Source organism: Aedes albopictus, unplaced genomic scaffold, assembly GCF_035046485.1.
Source record: "Aedes albopictus strain Foshan unplaced genomic scaffold, AalbF5 HiC_scaffold_26, whole genome shotgun sequence".
Classification (NCBI taxonomy): Eukaryota; Metazoa; Arthropoda; class Insecta; order Diptera; family Culicidae; genus Aedes; species Aedes albopictus.
Genome location: NW_026917046.1, coordinates 54,040 through 70,060, shown reverse-complemented (window position 1 = coordinate 70,060; position 16,021 = coordinate 54,040). Strand labels below are relative to the sequence as shown.

Below are 16,021 nucleotides of genomic sequence, written 5' to 3'. Positions count from 1 at the left end.
GAGAAATCGGAAAATTCGAATTGTATTCTGCAAATTCAGGGAATTCCATCCTGGAAATTTGGGGCATTATTTCCTGGAAACCATGCATGAAGTTCTGCATGAAGTACCTCGGAATGGAAGTTTGAGGCAATTCATTCATTAAAAATCAATAATTTCCTTTTCGAAAGTTCACTCATTGCCATTTTAGGATTTCTTCCCGCGAAAATTTTTAGATAATCTCTCTATAAGAATCCAGGAATTTTTTAAGTGAATTTCAGTATACTTTTCTTGAAAATTTTTGGAAATTCTTTGTTGGGAATTTGGGGAATGTATTTCTGAAAATTTCAAAATTTCTACTAGGTGATTTCCGAAATTTATTCCTCGGAATTACAAAAACCCTACTGGCAATTTTGTAATAACTCTTAGAAAATCAGAGAAATCTTTCTGCAGAAAATCGGGCAATTCTTTCCTGTGCATTTGGGGTATTCTTAACTGGGAATTCGGGGACTGCATTTCTAAAAATTCGGAGATACTTCTTCCAGGAATTCGAGGGATCGCTTTTTAAGAATTCGGGAAATGCTCTCCCCTCTCAAAGTTCGGTGAATTCCTCTCGAGGATTTTGGAGAATTTCCTGCCAAAATTTAGGGAAACTCCTTTCTTTAAATTCAGAACGTTTCTTTCTGGGAATTTTGGGAATTCCGTTCTAACAGTTAGTGATATTTGTATTCTGATTACTCTAAAGATTCATTCTTGCACATTCCTAAAATCATTTTCCTTGGAATTTCGGGAAGTTTTTCTTAGAATTCGAAGTATTTCTTCTAGAGAATTTGAAAAACTTCTTCCTGAGAATTTACATAATTTGGTGGGCTTGGATTGAATGCATATATTCCTGAAAAAACGTTGTCGGAAAATTCAAAGAATTAAAAAACATCGGATAACGTCTTCCTGGAAACTCGGCGAATATTTTCATGGGAATTCGGTGAATTCTTTCCGGGAAAATTTCGGAAATTATTTCTTGTGAATTGGAGGATTTCTTTCATAAAATTGTGGAATTCCAACTGGGTATTTTGAAAAATTTCCTTCGTGTAATGTTTCAAGGGAATCCATTGCTGGAATTGAAAATTTCTTCCAGGGAAATACCTCTCAATGAACTATTTTCTGAAAATTCGAAGAATTTTCTCCGGGAATTTTGAGAATGCTCTTCGAAAATTCCCTTCTGGGAATGTGGAAAATTCCCTCCTCGGATTTGAGCAACTTCCTCCTTGGCAGTTGAGGGTTTCCCTCTTGAGAATTTGAGGAATTCACTCCTGTGCATTCGAGTAATTTTCTCTCGTGAATTCGAGGATTTCCTTCCTGAGAATTTTAGGAATTCCTTTCTGGGTATTCGAGGAATTCCTTCCTGGGACTTCGAAGAATTTCCTCCTCGAATTTCATTTGCCAGGGCATTCGAGTAATTCTGTCCAGAGAATCACCGAATTCTTCCGCTGAATTTCCTCATGGGAATTCGAGGAATTTCCTCTCGGGAGTATGCAGAAATTCTTTCCGGAAATTCGAAGATTCAACTCAAGAAGTTCCCTTCTGGGCATTTAAGCAATCCCTTCCTAACAATTCGAGGAATTCCCTCCTGAGAATTAGAGGAATTCCCTCCTGGGAGTTCGAGGAATTCTCTCCTTAGAATTCGAAAAATCCCCTCATGGGAATTCGAGGAATTCCCTCCTGGGAATTCGAAAAATTCCCTCCTGGGAATTCGAGGAATTCCCTCCAGAGAACTCGAGGAATCGCCTCCAGGGAACTCGAGAAATTCCCTCCTAGGAATTCAAGGAATTCCCTCCTGGGAACTCGAGGAATTCCCTCCTGGGAATTCTAGGAATTCCCTCCTGGGAATTCTAGGAATTCCCTCCTGGGAATTCTAGGAATTCCCTCCTGGGAATTCTAGGAATTCCCTCCTGGGAATTCTAGGAATTCCCTCCTGGGAATTCTAGGAATTCTCTCCTGGGAATTCGAGGAATTCGAGGAATTCCGTCCTGGGAATTCGAGGAATTCCGTCCTGGGAATTCGAGGAACTCCGTCCTGGGAATTCGAGGAATTCTCTCCTGGAAACTCGAGGAATTCTCTCCTGGAAATTCGAGGAATTCTCTCCTGGAAATTCGAGGAATTCTCTCCTGGAAATTCGAGGAATTCTCTCCTGAAAATTCGAGGAATTCTCTCCTGGAAATTCGAGGAATTCTCCCCTGAATATTCGAGGAATTCTCTCCTGGAAATTCGAGGAATTCTCCCCTGGGAATTCGAGGAATTCCCTCCTGGGAATTCGAGGAATTCCCTCCTGGGAATTCGAGGAATTCCTTCCTGGAAATTCGAGGAATTCCCTCCTGGGAATTTGAAAAATTCCTTCCTGGGAACTTGAGAAATTCCTTTCTGGAAATGAAATGTATTCCCTCCTGGGAATTCTAGGAATTTCCTCCTGAGAATTCATGGATTTCCCTCCTGGGAATTCGAGGCATTCCCTCTTGGGAATTCGAGGCATTCCCTCCTGGGAATACGAGGAATTCCCTCCTGAGAATTTAAAGAATCCCCTCCTGGGAATTCCAGGAATTCCCTCCTGGGAATTCCAGGAACTCCCTCCTGGGAATTCGAAGAATTCCCTCCTGGGAATTCGAGGAATTACCTCTTGGGAATTCGAGGAATTCCCTCCTTGAATTACTTCCTGGAAATTCGAGGAATTACTTCCTGGGAACTTGAGGAAATCCCCTGGGAATCCGAGGAATTCTCTCTTGGGAACTCGAGAAATACCTTCCTGGAAATGTAATGAATTTCCTGCTGGGGGTTCGAGGAGTTTCCTCCTTGGAAATTGAAGGAATTTACCCCTGGAAATTCGAGGAATTCCTTCCTTGGAATTCGAGGAATTCCCTCCTGGGAATTCGAGGAATTTCCTCCTGGGAATTCGAGGAATTCCTTCCTGAGAATTCTAGGAATTCCCTCTTGGGAATTCGAGTAATTCCTTCCTGGGAATTCGAGGGATCCTTTCCTGGGAATTCTAGGTATTTCCATGGGAATCCGAGGAATTCCCTCGTTAGAAATTCGAGGGATTCCCTCCTGGGAACTCGAGAAATAACTTTATGGAAATGAAACGAATTCCCTGCTGGGAGTTCGAGGAGTTTCCTCCTTGGAAATTGGAGGAATTCTCTCCTGGAAATTCGAAGAATTCCCTTCTGGAAATTCAACAAATTCCCCCCTGAGAATTCCTGGAATCTGGGAATCCGAGCAATTCCCTCCTGGGAATTCGAGTTATTACCTCCTGGGAATTCGAGTATCTCCATCCAAGGGAATGATTCATATGATTCCCCAGGTTTCTATCTAAAGAGTTCGTTAGTTCTAATTCAATTATCGAATTGTCCTGCAATCAACAGTACCCCCTGATCCAACCAGTCCCAACATCGCCGTGGTGGTCATCGATTGACGGTGTTGATTATAGACATCCATCAATCCACCGAGTCATGGCATTTCGAAAAACAATAACAACAACTGAAAAGAGCCCATAACCCCATAACGCCCCTTCTTCTTTTAGCTTCTTCTGAAAGGTGCGGTCCCCGTTGCGTTGTTCCATCCCTCCATTCTCAGAACGCATCAACCATTCAACCAACCATCAATTAGCCCAACCCTGCTTGCTATCAGGGGTGCACAAAATCGCTCAACACAACACACAGTCGGATCGGAATCAATCATTATTTATAGTTTTAGTTCGAATAATGAATTAAATGACAATGCGACTGGGGACCGGTTAGTCAACTATTCAGTGAATACTCTGTGCTGAATGATCGATTGACAGCTGCGAAATGAATCACGGAATCGTTTCCTACCAAAATCTTCAACTCGTTTCTAGGGACGCTCGAATGTTATTCTAAATAGAATGAGGGAAAAGCCCAATCCACGCCATCGTTGTACTTGAAGTACGATCGTTGAATTTACGTCATAGGTTGGAATGTTTCTTCAATTCAGACCTCAAGCACCGCTCACGGTCCGGTACCCTGCTGACAACCGTTTCCAATAGTGGCAATAATTGGCGGCAAGTTGTGGGCAAGTACCCAGCGTGCCAAACATACAGCAAACAAAACACAATTGAACAGCAATTATCCGTCGATGGCGATCATAAGAGCAAGCAAATGTTGACTCTCCAAGCTGGATTAATGAACTTTTGGGCTGTGACCTCCAAATTTTGCAGCTCCGTGTCCCGCGACTCCGAGAAGATATTCCAAATCATCATTATTATGGGTGGTTTGACGTGTTTTGTTTTCCTCTTGAGATGTGTTGAGGTTTTAACTTGGATTGAACGACGCAAATTTTTGGAAATGGCCTGATCACTACCACCACCACTTTCAAGTGGCTCTTTGTCGAGATTATTGACAGCTGTACTTGACATTTGTTGTCACGGGATCACTTCTTCAGGTGAGTCTGCAGTACCCAATTCTGGCTCATTCTGAGCCGTCCTTGGAATCATCTAGTTTTCTGTTCAAAAGGAACCGTTAATTTGTTTCAGTGTCACCCGTAATTTGACAGTTTGCAGTGTTGCCACTTTCCATCAAGAATTTTCAAATGCGAATTTAATTCGACTAATTAATACTAAATGAAAAAAGTTCCTCTCAAGTCTCGGTCACTACGTGATCGAGTGCGGCTATTTGTTTTGCTCGCAAAACCATTTTAGCAATTTGCACTTCATCAACGCAACGCCAGTGCTGATGACAGACAGACGGAGACGGAGACAGGGGATTCAATCCGATTGAAAAATCATCCATCTTTCGCTTGAGTTGCAGCAGCAGTGCTGGTGCAAGCGCTGGGAAATGTAATATTTTTATGTGCTGGCAATTAGCATCAGACTGCGAAACGGTTGGTGATCATCAGCTTCATCATCTTTGCGCTTCTTCATCACCAACCGTCGTCTCAGGATGACAACATGTGACTCTTAATTCTCCGTCGACTTCACAAAAAATCGCGATTTATCGCCGGTCGGTTGGTCACACCAATGTTGACAACTGGCCAGTGATGCCGTTTTCAGGGCTTGGCAACCGAGGTTGGTGAAGATCGAGGATTGCTTCGCGATCGTAAACAAATAAGGTCGAACCAATCCGGTTCGGCTAATTGGCTGATCCCAGTCAGTCCAGGCAGATTTATCGCATTCGGTTGTAATACGCAATAAAAGCAGTCGCAAAATGCGCTCTGTGAATGCAATTTGCTAAAAACATAAGATGCTAATCGATCGTTGTTTTTGTTTCTCTTTTGCAGTTCTTCTTCGTGATGCGCAAAAAAACTAGTCAAGTGTCGACGCTGCACGTTATCCACCACGGATGCATGCCCATGTCCGTGTGGTTCGGCGTCAAGTTCACCCCAGGTAAGTGTCTCCCTGACAGGATTGCATTGTATTAGATTGAGTGATAATCACGATTTCCAGTGTTGCCAGATCTGGTCGTTCAGGTTTTTTTTTTATTTTGAGTTTTCACTTATCTTTCATTTAAAATTAATAGCGAAGTCAGAGTCTTATTTTCAACAAAAACGATCAAAACAAAGAAAATGTGTCGTTTGAGTGTCAGACGGAAATGAAACTGTATTTAACCTGATACTGATTTATTTGAGTAATTTCCTTCTGTGGATTTGAAGAATCCTTCTCAAAAAAAAATTGAGAAACCCTGGGAGCATTTGGGATTTTTTCAGGGATTTTGGTGAATTCTCATCTGCGATTTAGGAGGAGTAATTCCTTTATGGTATTTCGAGGAATTCCCTTAGGAACTCTCCAGAAGTTTGGAAGCTTCTCTCCAGAAGCTTGGAAGCTTCTCTCCAGAAGCTTGGAAGCTTCTCTCCAGAAGCTTGGAAGCTTCTCTCCAGAAGCTTGGAAGCTTCTCTCCAGAAGCTTGGAAGCTTCTCTCCAGAAGCTTGGAAGCTTCTCTCCAGAAGCTTGGAAGCTTCTCTCCAGAAGCTTGGAAGCTTCTCTCCAGAAGCTTGGAAGCTTCTCTCCGGAAGCTTGGAAGCTTCTCTCCAGAAGCTTGGAAGCTTCTCTCCAGTAGCTTGGAAGCTTCTCTCCAGTAGCTTGGAAGCTTCTCTCCAGAAGCTTGAAAGCTTCTCTCCAGAAGCTTGGAAGCTTCTCTCCAGAAGCTTGGAAGCTTCTCTCCAGAAGCTTGGAAGCTTCTCTCCAGAAGCTTGGAAGCTTCTCTCCAGAAGCTTGGAAGCTTCTCTCCAGAAGCTTGGAAGCTTCTCTCCAGAAGCTTGGAAGCTTCTCTCCAGAAGCTTGGAAGCTTCTCTCCGGAAGCTTGGAAGCTTCTCTCCAGAAGCTTGGAAGCTTCTCTCCAGTAGCTTGGAAGCTTCTCTCCAGTAGCTTGGAAGCTTCTCTCCAGAAGCTTGGAAGCTTGGAAGTTTTCCTCCAGAAGCTCGGAAGCTTCTCTCCAGAAGCTTGGAAGCTTCTCTCCAGAAGCTTGGAAGCTTCTCTCCAGAAGCTTGGAAGGTTTTCTCCAGAAGCTTGGAAGCTTCTCTCCAGAAGCTTGGAAGCTTCTCTCCAGTAGCTTGGAAGCTTCTCTCCAGAAGCTTGGAAGGTTCTCTCCAGAAGCTTGGAAGCTTCTCTCCAGAAGCTTGGAAGCTTCTCTCCAGAAGCTTGGAAGCTTCTCTCCAGAAGCTTGGAAGGTTTTCTCCAGAAGCTTGGAAGCTTCTCTCCAGAAGCTTGGAAGCTTCTCTCCAGAAGCTTGGAAGCTTCTCTCCAGAAGCTTGGAAGCTTCTCTCCAGAAGCTTGGAAGCTTCTCTCCAGAAGCTTGGAAGGTTTTCTCCAGAAGCTTGGAAGCTTCTCTCCAGAAGCTTGGAAGCTTCTCTCCAGAAGCTTGGAAGCTTCTCTCCAGAGAAGCTTGGAAGCTTCTCTCCAGAGAAGCTTGGGAGCTTCTCTCCAGAAGCTTGGAAGCTTCTCTCCAGAAGCTTGGAAGCTTCTCTCCAGAAGCTTGGAAGCTTCTCTCCAGAAGCTTGGAAGCTTCTCTCCAGAAGCTTGGAAGCTTCTCTCCAGAAGCTTGGAAGGTTTTCTTCAGAAGCTTGGAAGCTTCTCTCCAGAAGCTTGGAAGCCTCTTTCCAGAAACCTTGAAGCAATCAAATGGAATCAAAGTTTCGAAGTATTTATAATGCTAAGAATAATAGAATAACATTCGAGAGTCGGATAAAATTTAATCTCAAAGAATATCCAATAATGCTTTAAACAATAATTTAAAATAGAACGATCTCACCAATTTAGCCCATAAGAGTAGTCTCGTTTAAACAGGTTGCTGATATCAAGCATCGCATCGTAGAAACCAAGGCACAGGAACAAAATATTAAGTTTTAAGTATTTTCCTATCTATCCAAGTTGTTCTGTTAAAAAAATGTGTTTTGGACAGGCTCAAGCACAATCAGCCAGAACGGAGCCAAATATACATTTCCATAATTTCACTTTAACCACTTGCATTAACATCCGTTGTTTTCCATCCCTCCGTTTTCCCTCGCCAGGTGGCCACAGCACCTTCTTCGGACTGCTCAACACCTTCGTACACATCGTGATGTACACGTACTACCTGTTCACGGCCCTAGGACCCCAGTTCCAGAAGTACCTCTGGTGGAAGAAGTACCTCACCAGTCTGCAGATGGTAAGTTCATCATCCGGAAAGAGAATTTCTAATCAATTTACTTATAACCGTAATCGATGTCGTCGCATCGCGTTCATTTACAGATCCAGTTTGTCGCCATCATGGTGCACGCCTTCCAGCTGCTGTTCATCGACTGCAACTACCCGAAAGCCTTCGTCTGGTGGATCGGAATGCACGCCGTCATGTTCTTCTTCCTGTTCAACGAGTTCTACCAGAGCACGTACAAAGCGAACAAGGTGGGTGTCTTTTTTTGTTTTTGTTTTTCGTTTTCATTGTTATGTGATAGAGAATCGTAGAACCGTTATGTCTTCCTCTTAGGGAGGTTTACTTGATAGTGGTGCAGCAATTGCTGTTCTTAGTGAGAAATGACGGAGAAAAATGATAAATAAAAAAAGTAAGAAAATGCGTCCAGTTTCACCTTAAAGGGGAGTGACACTAGATCAAAAAATAAATTTAATAAAAATATTTAAAAAATATACTTTTAACCAAATTATTAAACATAAAATTGGTCACTATGTACTCTTGGACCGTGTTTTGTTGTAAAATATCTAGATAAGGCTTTAGAACCCTGTTGTTATTAAGTTTACTTAAAAGTCTTCACAAATTGACGGTGAAAATTTTTTATTGGAGATTGGAAACGCTTTTTATGCAGTGAACTCGTTTTCTCGAAATTGACGGGACAGACGAGGGACGTCTCTTGTAATCATCATCAATCTTGTAGACCGATGCTCAGTGAATTATATGTGAATGTGTGCCGAATATTCTTCAGTCTGATTTCGTCACCTTCAAACTCCGAAAACATGCCTTAAGTTACTGACTGACTGACTAAACCGAACTAAACTGGGCTGCTGCCCAATCTTCGCAAGATATTTTGTCAACTCATTATCACCCGTTGATGATGATATGGACAATTAGACTGGGTCAACAAAGTCGATTTTTCGGAACAAAACTTTTTCGATTCATTTAAGCGTCCAAAGTAACTGTGCAAAATTTGGGAGCGATTGGTTGCTTCCCCGTATTCCGCATTGCGATTGAAATTTGTATGGAATTTAGTATAGGAAAACGTACTTTTTTGCTTTTTTCTCATAAATTGAAATTTTTCGTCTAAAACAATCTAATTAATGACGGTAAATTATAGCCTAGGATAAGCCGAAAACCTTTACCGAAGACCGCAAAATGATCCGACACTTGTGAAAAAAGTTATAACGTACAGATTGCCCGGTGGTGCTTAACAGTTAACATGTAAAGGAATAACATAAATAATAAAATCTCAATTTTTGGTCTAACTTACAAGGCAAATAACTTTTTCCACAAGCGTCGGATTACTCTGCGGCCTTCGGCAAAGTTTTTCGGCAAATCCTAGGCTATACTTCAACATCATTAGTTACATGGTATTGGACAAAATAATTCAACTTATGAGTAAAATGCAAAAAAGTACGTTTTCCCATACTAACTCCCATACAAATTTCAATCGCAATGCGGAATACGGGGACGCAACCATTCGCTCCCAAATTTTGCACAGTTGTTTCGGACGCTAATATAGATTGAAAAGGCTTTGTTCCGGGTTGATACGATCAAATTTAAAGTTTCTCCATACAACGTTGACCCACTCTAATGGACATACATATGCTCGGACATAGACAACTCACCGTATAGTAACGGCACAACGTCACCACATCATTCGGCTGGTTTGGACTTGAAACTTTTCGCCCTGCCAACCATTGCATTGCATTGGTAGATATTTATTTACTTTTGACCCTACGTCCAAGACAGTTTTTTGACCGCCAACGTCAGTAACAAAACAAAATACAATACGAGTTGTCGCTTGAACGGGACCGCTGACACCCGATCACAGCGGCATAACAAAAATATGGCTTATTTTCTTTTTCAACTGTTCGTGTTTATGTCAACATGCAGCAACACAGTGACTGCTCTTCTATCTGGTGGATATGACAAAAACAGTATCCGAAAGTTCTATCTAGATTTCTGGTTTGATTCACAAAACATGGCTGAAGAGTACATATTTACTTATTTTTAGATAGTTTTGTTGGTTGTAGTTGATAATATATTTATCTGGTGTCACACCCCTACACGGAGATACGAAACTACCCAAAAGTGAGTTCTTTCCACCCAACTTCGGGGTTGCGTGCGTCAAGCCAATTTTGAGTTGATGGAATCGATGTTTTTGTTGGGTTGTTCCCGCTTGCTTCCATGTGAAAAAAATACCTAATTTTAAGTTTTTTCCACCCAACCGAAATTTTGACTAGGTTGTATTGACTCAAATTTGAGTACTGTGCTAGAAACTCAGTGTTGGCTTGACGCACGGAACTGCAAAAGTTGGGCTGTTTCTCTCTTCACTCTCTGACAACAACAGAAAGAGCGCATGAAAAGGGAGATGAAAAAGAACTCAAAATTGAGTTTAAATGTACCTAATGTTGAGTTTTTCAGTTTCTCCGTGTAGCTTTTAACCCATAGTTTGATAAATTTTTGTACAGTCAGTGTACGTCAGATAGGACCATTTTTCAGTCCGACGAATCACATGTGAAGTTTGTTGAACTCCGTCACTTCGAGGTCGACCGCATATGTCAAACTAGAGCTGTTTACCATTTTATATAATTTCGTATTTTTCTATAAAAGCGAAATTTTGTATTTCGTTTTAGAATCAATGAATGGAATATGACGCCACTCTCCATTTCAGTCACGTTGGGTTGGTTCAGATGTGGTTATTGTCAAAAGTAAAATGCAAGTTACGGCGGCTCCCGTTACGACTTTAGTTACGTCAAATTTTGACAAAAATGGGAAATTCCGACTTTGTTTCTTATAGTTTTTGAATAATTCCCACAAAGTTGCTTGTACAAATCAGAAACGTATTATTGTTCATATTTTTCAGACGTAAACGATGTTTTGCATTTTATATTGCAGCAACTATAGTAGCGGTAGCTGCTGAACTGGATTTGTTGTTTTGGCATTTAACCAGCTTTTTCACACATATTATTATTTCTTTGCAATCGAGTTTTTACCTACTACACGTGTTTTTCGAACCATTAAACCAAACTGCGCGGCCGTAGCTATAGGTTCAACTGGTGACAGCTGTTTGGTTGGTGTTCTACTTTGCATTGGAACCATTATGCAACGGTCATCATTTTCTTTTTCGGTAGTTATTTCCAATCGAAGCAACCTGTTTGATATGTTTACCTGTCTCCACGTTGGAAGGAATGCACCAAAAAACTTGAAATTTCAAGTGTAAAGCCGTGAAATTGAAACTTGGTATACTAGATTGAATTGTGCTTTTATATGGAGAAATAAAAAAAGCATAAAAGCTCTTAGAGTAGGGGAAAGCGCTTGTTGAAGCTTGTTCTAGGGTACTTTAAGGAATACATTTGAGGGACCCAAATGCAAAGGGGTGGAGAGACCCTTTTGATCTTTAGATTTCATGCTTTTCAGGACTTTGTATGGAATGACAAATTAGTGGAAAACTATGAGCCTCATTTACTTGAAAGTGGGTTTTTGTTACTTACAACCCCCTTTAACCTCCTCATTTATTAAACTGACAATGAAAATACGACTACTTAGATTAACTTATGTCAAGACTACTTAGATGTACTTCACAACACTCCCCTACTAACAAAAGTAGCTGCCTAACAGCTTATGGAGCAATAGCCTTTGGATGAAAGCTCTCTTAAACTCTTATGCAGCAAAAATGTTAGTTGGGTCCTCCTCAAACGTAGTATTCTTTAATGGTTTCAATCCAGCAGCATTTCTGAATATCTGCAGCTTGGTTTTTGATAGTGATTTTGTGCTCATAACTACAGTTTGTGAAATTTCGCAAATATGCACTGATGTATACTCTACACCGTTATCCGACCTAAAGGGTTTATGAACCCGTCGTTGGGAACTTTGGTCGTAGGCTGACAGGGAAGGGGGGGGGGGTTTGCTTCGGCAAACCTGAGCGTCTGTTCTCCAGGAGGAGCGGCTCACAACAGCGTCTGATCCCCATGTTAGGGGCGGCTGATCTACGTCCGAGTGCCAGGGAAGGACTCTAAGCTCAACTGTGCACTATGGTCCTCCAGAAAGTAGTGGGTTGGTGTCAGGCCCTACGAGCCAGCCGTAACAAACCATTGTAACGGAAAATCAGCAACAGAATAATACGAACCGAGACCAACGGCAACGACCCCAGCGAACAAAAAGGACTTGCGATTGGAAACTCGGTACGTGGAACTGCCGATCTCTCAACTTCATTGGGAGCACCCGCATACTCGCCGATCTACTGAAGGACCGCGGGTTCGGCATCGTAGCGCTGCAGGAGGTGTGTTGGACAGGATCCATGGTGCGAACGTTTAGAGGTAATCATACCATCTACCAGAGCTGCGGCAACACACGCGAGCTGGGAACAGCTTTCATCGTGATGGGTGATATGCAGAAGCGCGTGATCGGTTGGTGGCCGATCGACGAAAGAATGTGCAGGTTAAGGATCAAGGGCCGATTCTTCAACTTCAGCATAATAAACGTGCACAGCCCACACTCCGGAAGTACTGATGATGACAAGGACGCATTTTACGCGCAGCTCGAACGCGAGTACGACCGCTGCCCAAGCCACGACGTCAAGATCATCATAGGAGATTTGAACGCTCTGGTAGGCCAGGAGGAGGAATTCAGACCGACGATTGGTAAGTTCAGCGCCCACCAGCAAACGAACGAAAACGGCCTACGACTCATTGATTTCGCCGCCTCCAAAAATATGGCCATACGTAGCACCTTTTTCCAACACAGCCTCCCTTATCGTTACACCTGGAGATCACCACAGCAGACAGAATCTCAAATCGACCACGTTCTGATTGACGGACGGCACTTCTCCGACATTATCGACGTCAGGACCTATCGTGGCGCCAACATCGACTCCGACCACTATCTGGTGATGGTCAAACTGCGCCCAAAACGCTCCGTCATCAACAATGTGCGGTACCGGCGACCGCCACGGTACAACCTAGAGCGACTGAAGCAACCGGATGTCGCCTCAGCATACGCGCAGAATCTCGAAGCCGCGTTGCCAGACGAGGGCGAGCTCGATGAGGCCCCTCTAGAGGACTGCTGGAGTTCAGTGAAAGCAGCCATCAACGACGCAGCCGAGAGCACCATCGGGTACGTGGAACGGAATCGACGGAACGAATGGTTCGACGAAGAGTGCAGAACGGTTTTGGAGGAGAAGAACGCAGCGAGGGCGGTAATGCTGCAGCAAGGGACTCGACAGAACGTGGAACGTTACAAACAGAAGCGGAAACAGCAGACCCGCCTCTTTCGGGAGAAAAAGCTTCGCCTGGAAGAAGCGGAGTGTGAAGAAATGGAACTGCTGTGCTGTTTCCAAGAGACACGGAAGTTCTATCAGAAGCTCAACGCATCCCGCAACGGCTTCGTGCCGCGAGCCGAAATATGCAGGGATAAAGACGGAGGCCTCTTGACGGACGCACGTGAGGTGATCGAAAGGTGGAAGCAGCACTTCGATCAGCACCTGAACGGCGTGGAGAACGTAGGCACGGGAGCCCACGGCAACGGAAGGAACGACGACGCCAGTGCAGCGGAGGACGGAAATTAACCAACTCCCACGCTGAGGGAAGTTAAGGATGCCATTCACCAGCTCAAAACCAACAAAGCAGCTGGTACGGATGGTATCGCAGCTGAACTCATCAAGATGGGCCCAGAAAAGTTGGCTACCTGTCTGAAACCGAACAGCTACCGGAGGAGTGGAAGGAAGGGGTAATCTGCCCCATTCACAAGAAAGACGACCATTTGGAATGTGAGAATTTCAGGGCGATCACTATTTTGAATGCTGCCTACAAAGTGCTATCCCAGATCATCTTCCGTCGTCTGTCACCTAAAACAAATGAGTTCGTGGGAAGTTATCAAGCCGGCTTCATCGACGGCCGGTCGACAACGGACCAGATCTTTACCGTACGGCAAATCCTCCAGAAATGCCTTGAATACTAGGTCCCAACGCACCACCTGTTCGTCGACTTCAAAGCGGCATACGATAGTATCGACCGCGCAGAGCTATGGAGAATCATGGACGAAAACGGCTTTCCTAGGAAGTTGACTAGACTGATTAAAGCAACGATGGACGGTGTGCAAAACTGCGTAAGAGTTTCGGGTGAACTATCCAGTTCATTCGGATCTCGCCGGGGACTGCGACAAGGTGACGGACTCTCATGTCTACTCTTCAACATCGCGCTGGAAGGTGTGATGCGACGAGCCGGGCTCAACAGCCGGGGAACGATTTTCACAAAATCCGGTCAATTTGTGTGCTTTGCGGTCGACATGGACATTATCGCTAGAACATTTGGAACGGTGGCAGAACTGTACACCCGCCTGAAACGCGAAGCAGCAAAGGTCGGACTGGTGGTGAATGCCTCAAAAACAAAGTACATGCTGGTAGGCGGAACCGAACACAACCGGATCCGTCTGGGTAGTAATGTTACGATAGACGGGGATACTTTCGAGGTGGTGGAGGAATTCGTCTACCTCGGATCCTTACTAACGGCTGACAACAACGTGAGCCGAGAAATTCGGAGGCGCATCATCAGCGGAAGTCGGGCCTACTATGGGATCCATAAGAAACTGCGGTCGAAAAAGATTCACCCACGCACCAAATGCACCATGTACAAAACGCTAATAAGACCGGTGATCCTCTACGGGCACGAGACATGGACTATGCTCGAGGAGGACCTACAAGCACTCGGAGTTTTCGAGCGACGCGTGCTAAGAACGATCTTCGGCGGTGTGCAGGAGAACGGTGTGTGGCGGAGAAGGATGAACCACGAGCTCGCTGCACTTTACGGCGAACCCAGCATCCAGAAGGTGGCCAAAGCCGGAAGGATACGGTGGGCAGGGCATGTTGCAAGAATGCCGGACAACAACCCTGCAAAGCTGGTGTTTGCAACGGATCCGGTTGGCACAAGAAGGCGTGGAGCGCAGAGAGCACGATGGGTGGACCAGGTGGAGCGTGACTTGGCGAGCATTGGGCGCGACCGAGGATGGAGAGCGGCAGCCACAAACCGAGTATTGTGGCGTACTATTGTTGATTATGTCTTGTCTTAATGATGTTGAACAAATAAATGTAATGTATGTATGAACCCGTCCATGCTGCGTCTTGATCATTTTTATATATTTTCTCATATGTACATTATTGTGCCGAGTACAATTCCATGGGACCGCAAACTTCCGTGTGTAGTAGGTTCTTTTCTGTGACTTTTGCGACCAGTTTTCAGGTTTGCTTGAATCCCGTTGTCACGCATCTGAATACCAGTCGCCAAGTTCTAACCGACGATCTGCTGGGTGACTGCATCCTTGCGATTGTAGTGTCTACCTAATGGTTGTGTGCATTGGATATCTACCTACATGAAATACTATTCATGACAGTACCTAAATGTTTATGATTCATTATGTCTACCTAAGGTAGTATTAATATGGGTGGTCATTGGACCACAAAACAGAGACTGCACAAGCCTTGGACTTGTCAACAACTTTAATATTCTTCTTTTGAAGGATATAAAAGCGATATCCCATGCATCTATGCCACATATGCTGGCAATCTTTCGTATAAATCTGCCCGACAACCATTATCGTTCGTTCATCCTAAACCTTCACTGGATACAGGCATCCATGTATCAATGCTACAGCAATAACTTTCTTCTTGAAGAGAACTTGACACCTGTTCGTTCCAAATCGGATATTGGCTCCTTTTCAGCTTGCTTACCAACACCTGGTGAATCTCCATTCAGGGAACTAACATTACTTCAGACAGCGTGACGATTGTCCGACCACCGTTGAAATAAATGCATGAAATTGTCTTAGATCCAGTTGCTTGAACTTTGACTTCTTCACAGTTAACCAGGAATAAACTCTTCTCAGCGTATGACTTCAGGCCGTCGAAAAAGCTTCTGTCGCAACTCATATGGAACGTTGGACAGGAGTCACTAATCCAGTCCTTACCAGATTTATTCTTCCGTTTTGCCAACTTGCTGCCGATTTTGTCTCGATCTTTATTGTGATGGCCAGTTTTGTTGGATACCGGACAATCCTCCGCAAAAAATGACAAGTTAGCTTCTTTGCTCCAACAACATAATATTCTTTTCTTGCAGCTTCCGGGCATATTTCAGAACTATTCCTTTGACAAAAAGCATCTTCAACTCGTTGTCCTTTAATACCAGCAGGACCGATCGGACGCTTTCGTATGAAGCCGGAAGTCACCTCAACAGGATTGTCACTTGAACTTCTCCAAAATCTTTACCTGCTTCTTGGAGTATTGAGAACAGCTTCTCCAGTTCAAACACGTGCGCTTCAAGGTCCTCTCCCACTGAAAGCTTCTTGCCACTGACTAGGCAGATGAGCGATACTCTTGAACACATTAT

General features: G+C 43.9%; 1 protein-coding gene across 2 annotated transcripts in view; it reads left to right on the top strand.

Annotated features, from left to right (window-relative positions):
- LOC115264097 (elongation of very long chain fatty acids protein AAEL008004) overlaps positions 1-16,021 on the top strand; it is a 75,521-nt gene that overhangs the window by 51,141 nt on the left and 8,359 nt on the right. For both annotated transcript variants that reach the window (XM_062843503.1, XM_062843505.1), the window contains exons 6-8: positions 5,257-5,362; positions 7,483-7,619; positions 7,703-7,855. In XM_062843503.1, the coding sequence (XP_062699487.1) occupies positions 5,257-5,362; positions 7,483-7,619; positions 7,703-7,855 (396 nt within the window). The remainder of the gene's footprint in view (positions 1-5,256; positions 5,363-7,482; positions 7,620-7,702; positions 7,856-16,021) is intronic.